This window comes from Lutra lutra, chromosome 15 (assembly GCF_902655055.1).
Source record: "Lutra lutra chromosome 15, mLutLut1.2, whole genome shotgun sequence".
In the NCBI taxonomy this organism is placed as follows: Eukaryota; Metazoa; Chordata; class Mammalia; order Carnivora; family Mustelidae; genus Lutra; species Lutra lutra.
The window spans coordinates 65,438,714-65,454,744 of NC_062292.1; the positions used below are offsets into that span (position 1 = coordinate 65,438,714).

At 53.4% G+C, this 16,031-nt stretch overlaps 1 protein-coding gene across 6 annotated transcripts in view; it reads left to right on the forward strand.

Annotated features, from left to right (window-relative positions):
- CFAP45 (cilia and flagella associated protein 45) overlaps positions 1–16,031 on the forward strand; it is a 34,314-nt gene extending 18,283 nt beyond the window's left edge. For 5 of the 6 annotated variants that reach the window (XM_047705134.1, XM_047705133.1, XM_047705135.1 and 2 more), the window contains 10 exons: positions 503–639; positions 2,438–2,582; positions 2,883–3,053; positions 4,149–4,327; positions 6,122–6,251; positions 9,170–9,316; positions 11,681–11,794; positions 12,514–12,707; positions 15,288–15,512; positions 15,837–16,031. In XM_047705134.1, coding sequence (XP_047561090.1) covers positions 503–639; positions 2,438–2,582; positions 2,883–3,053; positions 4,149–4,327; positions 6,122–6,251; positions 9,170–9,316; positions 11,681–11,794; positions 12,514–12,707; positions 15,288–15,512; positions 15,837–15,915 — 1,521 coding nt within the window. In that variant the 3' untranslated portion in view covers positions 15,916–16,031. Of the gene's footprint in view, positions 1–182; positions 368–502; positions 640–2,437; positions 2,583–2,882; positions 3,054–4,148; positions 4,328–6,121; positions 6,252–9,169; positions 9,317–11,680; positions 11,795–12,513; positions 12,708–15,287; positions 15,513–15,836 lie in introns of those variants that run through there. The other variant, XM_047705138.1, reaches the window with a different exon arrangement.

Consider the following 16,031-nt stretch of genomic DNA (forward strand, 5'->3'; position numbering starts at 1 on the left):
TTTGGGGGGAACCAAAGTAAATTAATCATAAGGAAAGATTAAAAATTTCGAATATCATAGATCAGATGAGTCTGTAACAGATTGTATTATCTCAAGCCACAATGTGGCGGAGAGAGATCATTATTTCTTCTTTCCTAAGTCGTGGAGGGGAGCAACGAGAGACCCCAGATTTTCATCCCTGATGGTTTTAGGTTAGGAATGGACACAAGCTAGCCACTCCCTCCCCATCCATCCAGGACTATCTGCACGAGACACAGGAAGGCCCTGCTCTCAGATAGGCTGGTCAGGAGGAACGCACACAGCCATAGTCAAGGGCAAAACCATGTGCTGCTTCCTCAGCGCCCTGGAGACTCTCGGTGGTCCTGAGGTCTGGGCCCCAGCCAGCCTTCTCTGCCACCGGATGGGCTGGAAGAAAGCGGGGAAGGCTGCCCTTGAGGAAGTTGGGATGGACCCGTAGGATGTGGGCTGACCAGCTTCTAAGCTGTCCTTCCTGACCCCACAGCCTCTGGCCCAGAGCAACAGCCCCATCGTTCTCCTCCGAGATAAGCATGCCATTAGGAAGACCCTCACGGCCCTGGGCTTGGAGAACAAGCCAGAGACCATCCAGCTCATCACCCGGGACATGGTCCGGGAGCTCATGTGAGTACCCAGGGCACAGTGCCTGCCTCCCCATCCCGGCCTGCGTTTCTGCTGAGAACCTGAGCAGGGAGAGTCGCCATCTGGTCTCTTCCAGAGAGCCCAGCCCCACTCCTTTCCTATTCATCTCCCCCGTTCGCTTCCTGGCTGTCCTTCCTCGGCATCTGGCCTCTCTCATTTCTCTGCCTCTTGTATTGATTCTTCCCTTTGCCTTCGATCCCCAGCTCCTTCCTCTTTCCTGTCTCCTGGCTGTGCAGGGACCCGTGGGACTGTGAGAGGCACCGTGCCTGGTGGGTCCTCGCTGAGCCCTCCTTAGTGCTCTTGGTAAAGGGAAATGGTCCCGATGAGTCAACCCCTTCTGGCTGCACCAAGGATCTGAAGTAAAGGGAAACTGACCAGATGCTAATCGGCCCCCTGGCTTCTTCCCAGGCTCTGAGGCCAGAAGAGAAATTTCCCCGGGTCTCTTGGGTTCCTTTGGGATTGGCTTAGCCTGGCTTCCTGACTGGAGCTGCCTCCTGGCTTGGCACCCCTGTGGGTTATCAGCAGTGGGAACTGAGCTGTCGCTGGACGCGGGTTGGTGGGGGGAGGTGAGCTGCTATCTTGGAAACCATCCTCCCAACTCTGGGTTCGCCCTCAGGGAATCTGAGCTCCCAGGAAGTGCGTCTGTGTCACGAGCCCAGGGACACGGAGCGTGGTCTAGTCAGTCATGGTGGCAAATGGCCATTCATGGTCGGCGCCGTCCTGCAGCCCCCTGTGGGGTGAAGGAAGGGTTCCTTCTTGGAATGGTCTAGTCTGGCAAGCGTGAGATTCGTCCTGGTCATTCCAGGTCCCATGCCAAGCCGCAGATCCACTCACTCACTCATTCAGTCTTCCTCCTGGACTGCCCCCCAACACACACACACACACACACACACACACACACACACACACACACACACGTTTTACGAGATGAGGTTTCACTTCCTGCCTCAGACCGGCTGCGTCTCATTGCTGTGTCCCTGTTAAAGAGCCTCACCCAGAAGCAGCTTCGTTCCTGGCCCTGCTGCTGCCGTGGCCTCCACCTCCAGTGCCTGTCGTTTGTTTGTAATCATTATAATTAGCTATTGGTTTGTTGAGTGTGCTGGGCGGCTCGGAGGAGAGGTACCCAGACATGCCTCTGACTGTTGTTGATCAGAGATTTTAATTAATATTTAGGGTTCAAAGCTTCTCTCTGGGCCGGATGGACAAGCATGCTTGGGTTTCTCATAGCATCCATTTCAAACTGGGCTGGCGTCCCCCCTGCCCTTTTTATGTCATCCTTGAGAAATAAGCTATTTTTAAAGTCTAGTTCACCAGCGCGGTTTTGAGGTCTCCCCCTGGGCTTGGCGCGGCCGGGGGGCTGTGCGGCCACTGTGGCCAGTAGAGGCTGCGTCCTGGGGGAGCACACAGGCCATGCCTGGGGGTGGGGGACACAGCCCAGCCCATGAGGGCAGAGCGTGGTGGCCTCCGAGGAGGCTGGCTCTCGGCCTGGCTGGGGGGACTGGCCTATGTGCACGTGGGGGGGAGGTTCTCTGATGGGTGCACAGAGAAAGTGACACACATACTAGGCCTTTTAGTGAAAGCCCTTAAAATGTCTCTGTTTGGCTCATCCCTCACCTGGGACCCTTTCTCCCCGGTGGGCCAGGGGTGCAGCAGGCGGTCTCTCCTGCCATTGGTGTGGCACTGTGGGACATGGGTCGTGATGGGGGAGGGGTGACGGGGGCCCGAGCACCAGCAACACTGTGCTGAGAGCTTCCCCACTGACTGCCATCCCCTGGGGCAGCGTTCCCGCCAAGGATCCCTCTGGGGAGTCCCTCATCATGAGCCCTGAGGAATTTGAGCGCATCAAGTCGGCATCCCACGTCCTGACCAGAGAAGAGCTCGAGGCCAGGGAGCAGGCCTTCAAGAAGGAGAAGGAGGCCATCGTGGTAGCTGCCCTCCCCCAGCCCTGATCTCTGAAGATGGGAGGGGGGAGCTGTGGTCTGGGGGCCCTGGAAGGAGGTGTGAGTGTGTGCCTCGTGGAGACCAGAGACGTGGTAGAGTGGACACCAGGTGTGGGAAGAGCTGGGGGCCAGGGGTGGGGTGAGGAGGAAGCCAGGCTGGGAAACTTCTGGGTTCTGCTAGCAGGACAGGCGAAGCCACATGGGGGGGCGGTCCCACTGGGTGGCCTGTGGTAGCTGGGCCAGCGCCCCTGGCAATTCCCCGCTGATCCAGACCGTCTCCTGTAGGACGCGGTGACCAAGCGCAAGAAGGTCATGAAGCAGAAGGAGATGGCACGGAGAAACACTGAGAAGCTCAGTGACCTGGAGGAGGTGGCCCAGGAGAGGGCCCAGAGCCTGCTGCAGAGAGCCAGTGTGCTGCGCATGGAGCAGGAGGAGGAGCTCAAGGACATGAGCAAGGTGGGGACGTCTGTCCTTCCCTCCTCCGAGGACTTGCGGCCACTCCCCCTCCCTCCTCTTGGGCTCTGACAGCCCCGCTCCAGATGGACTCGGGGCAAGGAGGGGGTGACGGGTGGGGAGGCTGCCGGAGGGGGGCTGTTGCCGCCGTGAGAGGGAGGACTGGCCCTGCCGCGTGCTAGCTGTGTGACCTTCAGCAGGTCACTCACCCGCCCTGGGCGCCATTTTCTTCATGGGTCAGACCACTTAGCAGAGTGATTGGTGGGGAGAACTGAGCTTTGCCAAGTGGGGACCTGCCTTCTGTTTCTCTCCCGTGGGCTCAGTCGTGGCTGCATGTGGGGGGCCTGGGAAACGGGCTTCTCCTCAGGAAGAGGAGAAACCAAACTAAATGAAGTCCTTCCTTTAGCTGAGAGCGAGAAGACCAGAGGCTGGGGTGGATATTTTGGTACTCATTTGCATGTGGTTCACTTCCCAAGCAAATGAACCCTGCTGACTCCCAACCCCGTCATCTACACCTTCTCTCCCAGGCCGATCTGTCCTCATGCCTCCTCTTGTTCTCTCGTTCTCGTGGATGGCTGTCCCCCGATGTGTCATGTCGGGCTCTTCCAGCTTAAAAATCTAGTGGTTTGGCCTCTGCATGAGGATTTTAGTTTCCCTGAGAAGTAGAGCAGATGTTGGGGTTCATGGGTCCCTAAGGGGGACCTTGAATCTCTGTAGTTTTATGGAAATTTTATGTGTATGTATAAAGTGAATCTTAAGGAGGACAGAGCCCATTGCTTCCCTCATACTCTCAAAAAGTGGTCCATGGCCCCCTAAATACGAAGGCCTGACGCCCCAAAAGGTACTCCCATGGCTTCTCCTTGCACGGACTAGCACTTTGCAGGAGCCCAGTAAGTGCCAGCACAGAGCTATAGTCAGGGCACGGGAGCAGAACGCTCTTGCTCTCACGGGCTTGGGCATGGCTGCGCATGTGTCTAGCGCACTCCATAGCACCTTGCTCCCGTTTCCCCCCTCCAGCTCCCTCACCCCGCGATGCGTCCCTCCTTATCTTTGTGCCTAGACCCGGTGCCACCGTGTCATTCCACCCCCCCCCCCCAGATCATCCTTAATGCCAAGTGCCATGCCATCCGGGATGCCCAGATCCTGGAGAAGCAGCTGATTCAAAGAGAGCTGGATGCAGAGGAAAGGCGACTGGACCAGATGATGGAGGTGGAAAGGCAGAAATCCATTCAAAGGCAGGAGGAGCTGGACTGGAAGAGGAGGGAGGAGAGAATCCGGTAAAGGTTTTGGCATCTCCCTCCCTGTCATTTTCATGCTTCTTTAGGTACAGGTAGCCTTGTCAAGAGGGAAGAGAAGAGAAATGGTCATTGCCACCATCTATTATGATCTCAAAACCTTATGAAGAGATTCATAGAACCACAGACTTTCTTAAAGCTGGTTCCTAAGATCACAACAGGTGCTTCACAACCTGGCCCCAGTGCAGCCTCACTCCCCGCCTTTCCCTGCCATCCCCTTTGCACTCTGCTGTCCCCCAGCACACCTGGACTGCTCACGGTTTATGCTGTGGTCATTTCTTCCGCTTTTAGTACACTTGTCTTTCCTTTTCCTCTGGAAAATGCTTTCTCTTCTTTTAGTATGTGGCTTTGCTGTCGCCTCCCCTGGAAAGCGCTCTCCCCCTAGTAGGCAGGCTTGGGGGCTCCCTTCCCTGTGCCCCGCCACACCGTATTTATACCCTAGCACATGGCTTTCTTGCCCTGGGACTCTCTGGCCCTCACCAGAGGCCTGCATGCTCACGGAGGACAACATTCCTGGCTTGGTTCATTTCCGTAGCTCCTGGAACTAGCGCACTGTTTGGCCTGTGGCAGGTGCTTAACACACATTAGAGGGATACATTCAGTCCCCTTCCTTTTGCAGAAAAGGACAAGTAAATTTACCCGAGCAGGTAAGTTATTCACCAAAACGACAAGTAGATTTACCAGAACAGGTAAATTACAGAACCACGGGGTCCCGGGTCTAGAACGTCAACCATAGAACTCGAGTGTGACCTTGAACCACCCTGACCGGCTCTGCTCTCTCCCGCTCTGATTCTGTGCTCTTGAACCATTCATCTCTATACCTCCAGTAGGTACCTGCTCGACGGTGGCAGGCTCCCTATAAATGTGGATTTAATGGCTAAGTGGCTCTTCATCTTCTGCATAAACATCTCCAATTAAAGAAAAATCTCTGCCTCATTAGGCCGCTCTAATGATCTGAGCTGGTCCTTACACTGAGCCCCAGCCTGCTGCCATGTAACTCTTTTACTCATTCCTCCCGCGTATTTCATCTGGAGTCATGAAGCCATTCAAGTGCTCCACCTGAACGGGCACCCCATTGTCCTTCCTCTTGATTCTTACCCTACCCTGTGTCTTCTCTCATTCTCCCAGCCTTTACTCATACATCATGGGGTCTGGGTGCTTCTAAGTTTATTGTCATCCAGCAACACCTCGGGAGTCACTGGCAGCAGCACTGATTGTAGACTCTGGGCTCTCTGCTTTTTACTGTTGAGCAAGGGCCTCGCTGAGTGGGGAGGCTTGTTCAGACCCAGCCCTGTCTGCCCGCGGTGGGAGAACCGTGGCACGTGATAGTGAATGAAGTGGGTGTGGGAGGCGGGTGGGAGACAGGACACACTAGGTGCTAGCAGAAGCCCCGGAGGAAGGAGGGGTCCTGGGCTTTCTAAGTCTGTGACGTTGGCAGAGGAAGCTAGCTCCCCACGGTTGCTCTGGGAGGGTTTGGGAGGTGGTAGGATTTCAGAAGCTCTTGACACACTGAAAGGCAGAAGGTATGTTGCTGATGTGGGGTGCCCTCTTGGGCAAACAAACAAAGGAGGGGAGTCTCAAGACGGGCAGCTTGTGAGAGGAGAGGACAGCCCCTCACGGCACTCGACGCTTGAGGACTTTGGTCTGGGCTCATGTGTAGGAGGCGCTTGTCCGATTGTCCCTGCGACACCTCCCATCTTGGTTATTTGGGTGGAGGTTGGAGCAGAGAAATGTGGGTGTGGGTTTCTAAGCCCCTGCGGTACTATTCACCCCTAGAGGAAGACGGCACATCGTGGAGCAGATGGAAAAGAACCAGGAGGAGCGGTCGCTGCTTGCAGAGCAGCGGGAGCAGGAGAAGGAGCAGATGCTGGGATACATGGAACAGCTCCAGGAGGAGGATCTACGGGTAACGGGCTGGACAGATAATGCCAGATTCTACCAGCAAAAGTGACAAAGCTCTCCGGGATTTGGGGGTGTCAGGGGGTGGACCGATTTGTTGTCAGGCCCGTACTCACTTTGCAAAACGATTACTGTCAGCTTTTATGGACATGTTGAACGTTCATCCGGCCGTGGCACCATACTGGGGTCGAGCCGGGATTTGGACAGCTACTGTCTGCCTCCCGGGGACTTGGGGTCTGAGACCAACGCATCCACGGGCATGGACGCAGAAAGGAAATACACAGCTCTATGCATTGCACCAGGAAACATAGGGATGTTTCCTGGTCTTTCCGCAGCTGGTTAGAGATGTGATACATTTTGTAGATGTCTTAGCCCTCCTTGTCTTGGGCTCAGGCTCCCTGCTGTTCCCTCATATCAAGTACACAGTATCTGAGTGTGGTTAATTGTGTGAAGGAGCCAACCCCCCCACCCCCACTAGTCTAGATAAGATTAGCAGGCATATCCATTGCAAAAGAAATGACAACATGCCCGCTCAGACCAAGTAGGCTTGAAGAAATCCTCTTCTGTTTGCCTGCTCCTGTCTGTTTCAATACAGGGACCCCTCGCACGTGGGGGGCCGGGCGAGCTTGGGGTGTCATTCTTTCTGTCCCCCTCAGTTCTTTACCTTTGAAAATTTTTATACACACAGACACATTGAAAGAATTGTATCAGACCCGTCCATGCTTCACCTAGATTTCATAATGAAATGAAGGTGAATCTGCCTTCGTTGTCTGTCCCTTTTCGGGGCATTTATGTATTCTGTTACTGTTCAAGTCTTTGGCAGTGAGTTGCGGACATCTTGAGACTTTGCCACTAAATGCTTCAGCCCTCATCTCTGAAGAACAGAGATGTTCTCTTACCGTTACTGCTGTCTCATTCCCTCCTCCAAAAATGGAATCCAATGGAATCCAGTATCATTTAATACTTAATTCACATTCAGATCTCCCCAATTGTTCTAAAAATGTATTTTTAGTTTTCTTTTTTTCCAGCCAGGATCCATTCAGGTTCCCTGCCTTGCATTCACCTATACCTCTTTCATCTGCTTTGACCTAGAAGAATTCTCTCGTTCCTTCCTTCCTTCATTTTTGGGCACCCAGGCCAATTGGCTTGAAGAGTTTCCTCCATTCTGATCTGTCAGATTATTTCCTCATGGTGTCATTTGATTAGTGGGACATGTATTCTTCAATTTTTCTCCTCTCCCCCCACGTTAATGGACAATGGGGTTGTCATCTCCCGGTGATTTGATGTTGGTGTGGAACCAACAGAAACAACAACATGGAAAGTAAATAAATAGGCAAAGAAGTAAGTCAATACATGATGGAATATTTGTCCTAGATCAGCATTTGGCAGGTTTCCCAGTTGTGCTAGTCAGTGGGATCAAATAATGTGTGGGTACCAACGGCAGGACTGACTCTGGTGGGAAGCTGGGAGAAAGGAAAGGAAGAAAGGGAGAAGAGGGAAAAGGGGTGGAGAGTCACTGGGCCAGGTGGGGAAAGGTGGGGTGAGTGAGAAGTAGGCACGGGGAGAGTGAGGGAATGCTGGCTGCCATGAGTCACGCACCACCAGCCGGGTGGGAGGCAGGCAGCACCGTGCAGATCTGGTGCAGAAGGCTCTCCAGGAGGCCTGAACGTGGCTGTGAGTCAAGCTTAGGGAGAGCCAGCAGAATTGTCTCCCGATGAGTCAAGGTAGAAGCTGGCCTGAGGAGGAGCTGGAAGCAGAGGGTGGGGCATAGCCTTTGAGGAATGGAGGGAGCTGGGAACAGTGTGTGTGGGGAGTTGCTGGGTGGAAGAATTTGAAGGAGAGTTGGAGATTGGTGGGAGGTTATCGGTAGGCCAGCTGCCAAAAATTCTACATTGGGGCCTGAGAATGTGCTCTTCCAATCATCTGGGGCTTTGAAAGGCTCAGGATCCTTCCTTAGAAGGTATCTTGTCACTCAAGGTCACGCTGGTACACTGACCTCCATCATTCATTGTTTTTCTCTGTGTCTACTGTTTTTTCCCCCTTTTTCTCACATGCCACTCATTTTGGTTAACCCTTTCCTGTTTTAGTTTATTATTTATTGTTTTCCTCTCATTGGGCTATGCATGTTGCCAGGGAAGACAGGGAGTGTGACATGGTCCCCATCCTCTGGCTGGGACAGGATAAACACACAGGAAGGAATGGGGACTGACAAGGCAGTGCCTAACCAAATCCCAGAGGTGTGGCACCGTCTTAAGTGCAGAGGGGATTCAGAAATGAAGAGAGAACTGGAAGCTGGGGCAACGTTCCCGAGAAGATTGGAACTTTAATTTAGAAAGACCAGGTTTCAAAATTCTGGCTCTGGATTTTGCTAGCTGGATGGCCCTGGACAAGTAAATTTGGGGCCTCATTGTCTTCATCAGCATGAGAAAAATAACAGGTTCTACCTTTCAGGGCTTGGAGCTGTATCTGGGTTTCAGAGATAGGCTATGTAAAGTGCCCAGTGAATAGAAAATACTCATTTAGGGCAATACTTCATTATTTCACTCATCATTATTGAACAGAGACCAGAAGCCAGGGTTTGACGATGAGAGGGAAACTGAAGGCAGGAGAAAAGACCAGGAACAATGGCTAGAACTTCGCATGACATGTGGGAGACACTGGGGAGAATTTTAAGAGCCTCCACTTCCCTGTGAGTGTGTAGAAATCATCTGAGCCAGTTGCCACCAAGCCAGGTGGGTACAGACCGAGAAGAGGCCATTTGGCTGCGAGGGTCATTGATGACGCTTGAGAGAGCTGCTTTACCAGAGGCTAGTGGCAGCAGCTGGCTTGCAGATGTGCCCCTGCCCGTGTGTTTCTGTCCTCATGGGCAAGGGTCTCTGGGTCTTGTCTCCTTCTACTTGGAGGCTCTCTTCCTTCTGATGCCAGGACATGGAACAGAGGCACCAGCAAAAACTAAAGATGCAAGCTGAGATTAAGCGCATTAATGATGAAAACCAGAAACAGAAGGCAGAGCTACTGGCTCAGGAGAAGCTGGCGGACCAGATGGTGATGGAGTTCACCAAGAAGAAGATGGTAGGTTTCTGATGCCTGGGACTTCTGGCCATGGGGAGTGGCCGGCTGAGATCTAGGGGACTCACGACAGAAAGCCATGTGTCCATTCCAGAATTCGTGTCCTTCGTTCAAGGGCCTGGCTCCTTCTTCTCTTCCTTTTGGCCAGTGGTTCATTAGGCTAGAAGGGACACTCAAATTAGGGCATTATACCCTCGTTAACACCTTCGATTAGAAGTTGAATGAGGGTCAGTTACAGGCCGGGGAGAAGATGAAAACTATTAGGGAAAGTAAAGTCTTGTGGATTCCTCATGGAAAGCATAATTACATCCCCAGTAATCAGAGGTCACCCGCCCTATACATTTCTTGTGAAAATTCTGCTATTGGGCATCTTGTACTGGGGGCTAGACTTTGAGAGGAGAGCTTCTCCCACTGTGGCTGTGGGAGTTCTAAGCACAAATGCAGTGCGGGGCAGAGAGCGACGCCGCTCACAGGGACCCAGAGATGCTGCTCTGACTCAGGGGCCAGGCTGAGTAACAGAGTGACTGGGGGCAGTGAGGAGTGGAGGGCGAGAAAAGCTTCTAAGCCCGGTTTAGATGGAGTGAGTATGGGGTTACATAGAAAGAGAAGGACTGAACGTGGCAGGAATGTTATTCGGTTCTTCATGTGTTGGTCCTGCCTCCCCTGCTAGTTTCGAGGCTCCATGGTGACAGAGAGCACATCATACTTTTCTCCGGTAGGGGTGACAGGCAGGGAGATGGGTGCACTCCGAAAAGGCGTGTTTGATATGGCCATATGCTCTGAATGCAAACCTCAGAAAATGAAGCCCAACAAAGTGTATGTTTGGGCTTTGGCTTCGTATTGGATGCTGGGATGTGCAGGCAGCAGAGCAAGAACACAAGACAACACAAGACGGGACAAGGGTGGCTGGTGCCTAAGAATGATCACCCAACTGCCATTCAGTGAAGGTGAAGGCTGTGCATGGGCTCTGTGCTAAATGCTTTCCCTGTGGGTCTCGCCGAGCCATTACAACCCCTTGTAAATCCTGTCACTGAGTGATTCAAAATATCCTATATGCTTCCCTGTGTGTCCAGTATGAGCCTGGGCTGGATAATGGTGAGGACTTTGGGCAGAGCTCAGCCACCGTTTCCTGAATGGGTGAAGGTGGTGTGATGAGCCAGTCAAGTGCATGAGCTGGTGAATAGGTTGGCTGGCTGCAGCAGACTTGATGATGGTCATGGTCAGAGATGAGGTGGTGAGGAGGCAGGTTGCTGAGAGCAATTGTTGGGGGATACCTGGAACCTTGAGCAGAGCTGGAAGCATGGAATGAGGAGGAGTCACCATAGATTTCTGAGAATAGGGCCTGTCTTCATATGTGGAAAGGACATCGGTGGGAGGAGCCACTGCACAGGCCAACCACTGCCAAAGGGTTGGGCACTTGGGCATGCCCACAGCCCGCCATAAGTACCAAGTATATCACAAGTCCATCCCTGACCTCACAGTGGTCTCTGTTCTTGTAGCTGGGGCTGCCCCTTTAAAGCTAGGGGCAGAGATTGGTTGTGGAAACCTCCAGAGTTCCGTGCCCTGCCGTCTTCGGGGAGGTGGAACAGAGACCAGCTTTGACACACAGCTCACAATCAGGCAACTCGCTGGGCTGCCCTGGAGTCTGGGCAGGTAGAACAATGGTTATGGAACATTGTTTAGGGGAGGATCATATTTCCACTCAGCTCAAGCCATTTGTCTTATGACTACCAAAGGATGGTGGTTGGGAGGCTGGGTTTGGGAAGATTTTAGGGGTATGTCTGTTCTTGCAGAGAAGTGGCAAAGGGAGCTAACTTTGATGGTTCACTCCTTTCATATCTGCTAACCGCAGTGGGACTGCCCAAAGCATGGTTGGCCATTCGCCCAGGGACTAATGAAATAACTTCCACCTGCTGCACTTTACAAGACAGGCAGGCTGCCACAGTTGTTACTTGTAGAAACGTGACCCAGTGGCCTTGAAACTTAGACATTGTCTGCAATGCAGTGGAAGGGACATGAAGGCTGGGCTTGGGATACCTGTGTTCAAATCCTTTTTGATAGTTGACTAGCTACGGGATCTTGGGCAGGACCCTTGATCTATATGAATGTCAGTTTCCTCATCTATAAAACCTGTCCCACAAAATGTTGTAGGGGCCCTCTGGGATCATATAGGGGGAAGCGTTTTGTAAACAATGAAGCATTTTGCAATGCTAATTGACCTTGTTCATGCATTGCTAGTTATTTTGCCCTACCTTAAAAAGAGTCAGGGAGTGATATGGGAGACACTGGACAGACTGGCAGGAACTATGTTTCTCTGCAAGGCTGGGGCAAGGGGAGCCGATCTACAAGACCTTTTCTTCCTGGCAGGCTCGAGAAGCAGAGTTTGAGGCTGAGCAGGAGAGAATACGGAGGGAGAAAGAGAAGGAGATCACCCGTCTGAGGGCCATGCAGGAGAAGGCCCAGGATTACCAGGCAGAGCAGGTACCTTCTTAGTCTCAGCTTCCTTGGGCCTCTGCAACCCCTTAACTATTCCCTTGACAGCCTGCAAAACCGACCTGAAGGACAGAGATGTGGACGAGGGGGTGCAGGTTACCTAGACTTGAGTCATCTGAGGGCAAAGGGGTGGGCTGCCCCAGTGCCTGGCGCAGCGAGAACAGGGCAGGCAGGGTGTTATGTGCTGAAGGTTCAAGAGAAAGCTTTTGGCTGCTATGTAAAGAACTTTCGGCCTTAACTCTCACTGGAAAGTGTCACCAGAGGAACTGTGGTGTCTCCATCATTAGCAGTTTTTAAAATGAGAGGTGGCTGCAGGATCGCCTGGAAGTGTTGGAGATATAGGAAAAGAACTGGGATCAGTGGTGGGAGAGGACAAGCCAAGACACCTCAGGGTATCTATCAACCAGAAAGTTCTACAAGAGTCCATGTGCTCTACCTTGCACTCCACCTTGCTCTGTGCTCTCCCTTGCTCTGTACTCTACCTTGTACTCCACCTTGCTCTGTACTCTACCTTGTACTCCACCTTGCTCTGCACTCTACCTTATACTCTTACCTTGCTCTGTACTGTACCTTGTTGCCAGGGAAATTCACAGCCCTCCTCAAAGGAGGCTGTGTCAGATCCTGCAGTTGGCGTCTTCCTAAGGTGCCCCGTTGGTACCAAGGTCAGTTTGCACCCTCGCAGGTCTCCCCACCTTCCCCTTTCCCAGGACGCCCTGCGGGCCAAGCGCAACCAGGAGGTTGCAGACAGGGAGTGGCGCAGAAAGGAAAAGGAAAATGCACAGAAAAAGATGGAGACAGAGGCCAAACTACGCAGCAGCCGGCTGGAGCAGGTGGCTTTCAAGGAGCACAGTCTGGCCGTTCAGGTGCAACGGGACCGGGATGAGTTCGAGAGGATTCTTCGGTAGGTGGGGCTGGGCACCTTGGCTTCCTTTCCTTGTATTGTGGTAGGGATGGCCTCTACCGGGTGGAGAGGACCTTCCTGGCATGTCCACAGATGGATGTGTGTTCATCTTGCCTGGGGTGGTGGAGTCATGCCAATGAGATGACCAGCCGAAATGTGCAAAGACGAAAATTGAAAGCCCAGAATTTTCTGATCAGAGATTTGGAAAACAGCACCTGAACATGTCTAAGGAACTGGGTATTACTGGTGTGAGTAAAAGTATGTACCTTGTCCCTCTGCCCTCCCCTGCTTCCACGTCCCCCTGCAAGTTAGGGATGAAGCCGCAGCAGGGAGGTTGAGGAGAGACAGAGAGACGTTCCAACACCAAGGGTCTGGGTCACTGGAGAAGAGCCTGGTGTGGGGGCTGGGGTCTTTGCCATTCATTTGATAAATATGTATTAAGCACATAAATTCAAGACTCCATGCTGGATTGTCTGGGAGGTATTGGAGGTGAGCAAAAGGCTGTCCTTGCCCAGTCATATGGGAAGAGGCAGAAGACTCCTATTCGGAGAGACCTCATCTATATTTATCCATCTGGCCCAGCTTGCCTACTCCTCATCCTTTTATTTTTGTTCTCTTTTGGCTCAGCGATAACCCCCACCCTTACGTAAGTGGAGGTGAAGTGCTCACACCGGTCGCTCTCCCCGCCTTGCGTCCACCCCCAGAGCTGCCAGCAGCCACAGCCGCTCTAGCGTCCATCAGTCAGATCTGCCACCACCAGACCCGGCCCCTGGGTGCTCCCCTGGCTCTGTTCTGGCCTAACTGGGAATGACTCCTTTCTTGCTCTGGTTCAAAATCTGTAAGATCAGAAACTTTCAAAGGAAACAAACAAAATCGGAAGGGGGAGGGTGTAGATATAAAATTAAAGATATTCTGTTCAGGTGAGTGGAGATGCGATGGTGCAGCTTGGCTTTCTGGTCTACCCGCTCTCAGTCCTTGGCATTGTCCCAGGTACTTGCATGCCAGGCCAGCTCTGGGCCCCCTCAGCCTCCCCCCCATCCAGGGCCCCCAGCTAGAGGCAGAGCCAACCTGTAGGAATCTCCATCCTTGCCAGAGCCAAGTTCCTGGTCTTTTACTAGGGCCCCTAGCCTGCGCCCACTAGCTGCGGTGCCCTTTGACTCTGTAGCTTCCCTGGTTGGTACCAGGCCCTCAAGGGTCATGCCATGGTCTCTGGAAGCCTGCTGAAGGAGGCAGCTTCCTTGATGGCCCCACAGATTCCGCCCCTGGGCTCCAGACTGCCTTTCAGATGTCCGCCATCACTGACCTCTATGCTCTTGGACACCCGTGTTGCCTTTAGCAGGGAGTAATAAGTATTAATGAAAAGGAATTAAAGGTCCTACTTTTGTCACTGACCCATTTGTCCCTTCTTCACTTTGTTTGCTCAAAGCATATGCACTAGCCAGTTAGTAAAGTGAGACCAGCCCTTTGGAGACATTCCGCTTCACCTGATCTTCTAGGTGAGCGTCTAGACCTGGTGTCCCTGGGGCCATGTGACCGCCAGCGCAACTGTCTTCAAGCGCTCCGAGCATCTCTGCCGTAGCCAGCAATCCAGGTTTTCCTATGTCAAAAACATGACCTTGTAGACGGCCTCTCTAGGGGCTTCCTGCTTCTGGGGAGAGGGATGCCTTTGCCAGGCAGCCCACTGACTAAGCAGCGATAGCTGACCCACCCTACCCGGTGGCTCTTAGAGATGTCCAGGAGCTCCCATAGAGCCCTGAGTCCTGGGCTCCAACCCCACAGATTCTGATGTAATTGGTCTGGGGTGAGTCCCAGACAGCTGCAGGTTTTGGAAGCTCCTGGGTCCCTGTAAGGCAGCAGGCTCCAAGGTCATGGCCCTAATCCCATGAAGTGACCAGACTTTTCCCCATTCAGATTTCTAACTGCCTGCCAGCCCAGGGGCTCCCTAGTGTGACACACGGCTGCTTTCTCCAGGGTATCGGGGCACGTGAAAACCCCCTTGTGGGGAGCTTCCTCTGAAGAATCTGGAGAGCTGGAGGAGCAGGAGCACTGAGAGGTCCTGGGGCAGCTCCTTCCTCCTTCCAGCACTTCTGAGCATCCCCTTTGCAGTTTTGTTAATGTCGTTGCTATTATTTGTGGGAAGGGAGGAAGGGAGACTGAGAAAGAACCTACCAGCTAGAGAGGAGCTGTGCATTGTTGCAAAAGAGAAGAGCTGGAAACATAGTTTCTGATGGGTGAGCCCCTGAGTACAGGCCAGCTAGTAATTTGCAGGGCCTGGGGGTTCCCTTGTTCAATAAGTATTATGAATTTCAAAACAGTGATGGAAGAGCAGTAAAGCAATGTGAGGCCCTTCTAAGCATGGACATAGAGTCCTGTGCCCACAGCGCCAGGCCTGGCAGAGGAGAGGGGCCGCATGCCCAGAGGCAGCTTGGAGGCTGATGTCTGAGCCACAGAAGAGGGTGGGAGTGGGCAGGGCTCTGAAGCGCGTCCCCTGAAGAAGCCCTTCCGGAAGGCTTCCTCAGTGCCTCTCCTCACTGGGCCAGCTCAGCCTAGTCCATTCGGCAACCCTTGTCCCTCCTCCAGGGCTCAGAGAGAGCAGATCGAGAAGGAGCGTCTAGAGGAGGAGAAAAAGGCCACGGGGCGCTTGCGGCATGCCAACGAGCTCAGGCGCCAGGTGCGCGAGAACCAGCAGAAGCAGGTGCAGGACCGCATTGCCACCTTCGAGGAGGGCCGGCGCCTCAAAGAGGAGGCCCAGAAGCGGCGTGAGCGCATCGATGACATCAAGAAGAAGAAGATTGAGGAGCTGAGGTGCGCTGCAGTTCGCACAGCCCACTGCCTCTCCCTGTCTCCCCCTCCACTCCAGGGCAGGGCATGTGGGAGTCAGGGGACCGAGGGGGTGACAGGTGCTCTGGGAGGGCCCTTTCTCCTGAAAGGGGCTGCGGCTGAACGCTCTGGGACGGGGGCTGCCTGGCTTTCTGGGAACTCCGAGGCGGGGGGCTGGAGCCTTGGGGGGAATGTGTTTGGGGGGTGGATTGTGGGAGCAGGGGTGGGGGCAGTCCCCCAGGTTCTGTAAACCCCCCACAGGGCCTGCTTCCTGTGGCCCCGTCACACCTGCCCTGTGTCCCCCTGCAGAGCCACCGGTCTCCCTGAGAAGTATTGCATCGAAGCGGAGCGCAAAGCAAACATCCTGCCAGCCACCTCTGTGAACTAGGGAAGCCTCGGAGTCCCTGGGGATGCCCACGGGAACAGGCTCTGCCCAGCCTCTGGGCGTCCATAACTGCCACTAACCTAGACATTTTATAGTTACAGATTAAATTTATTCTACTT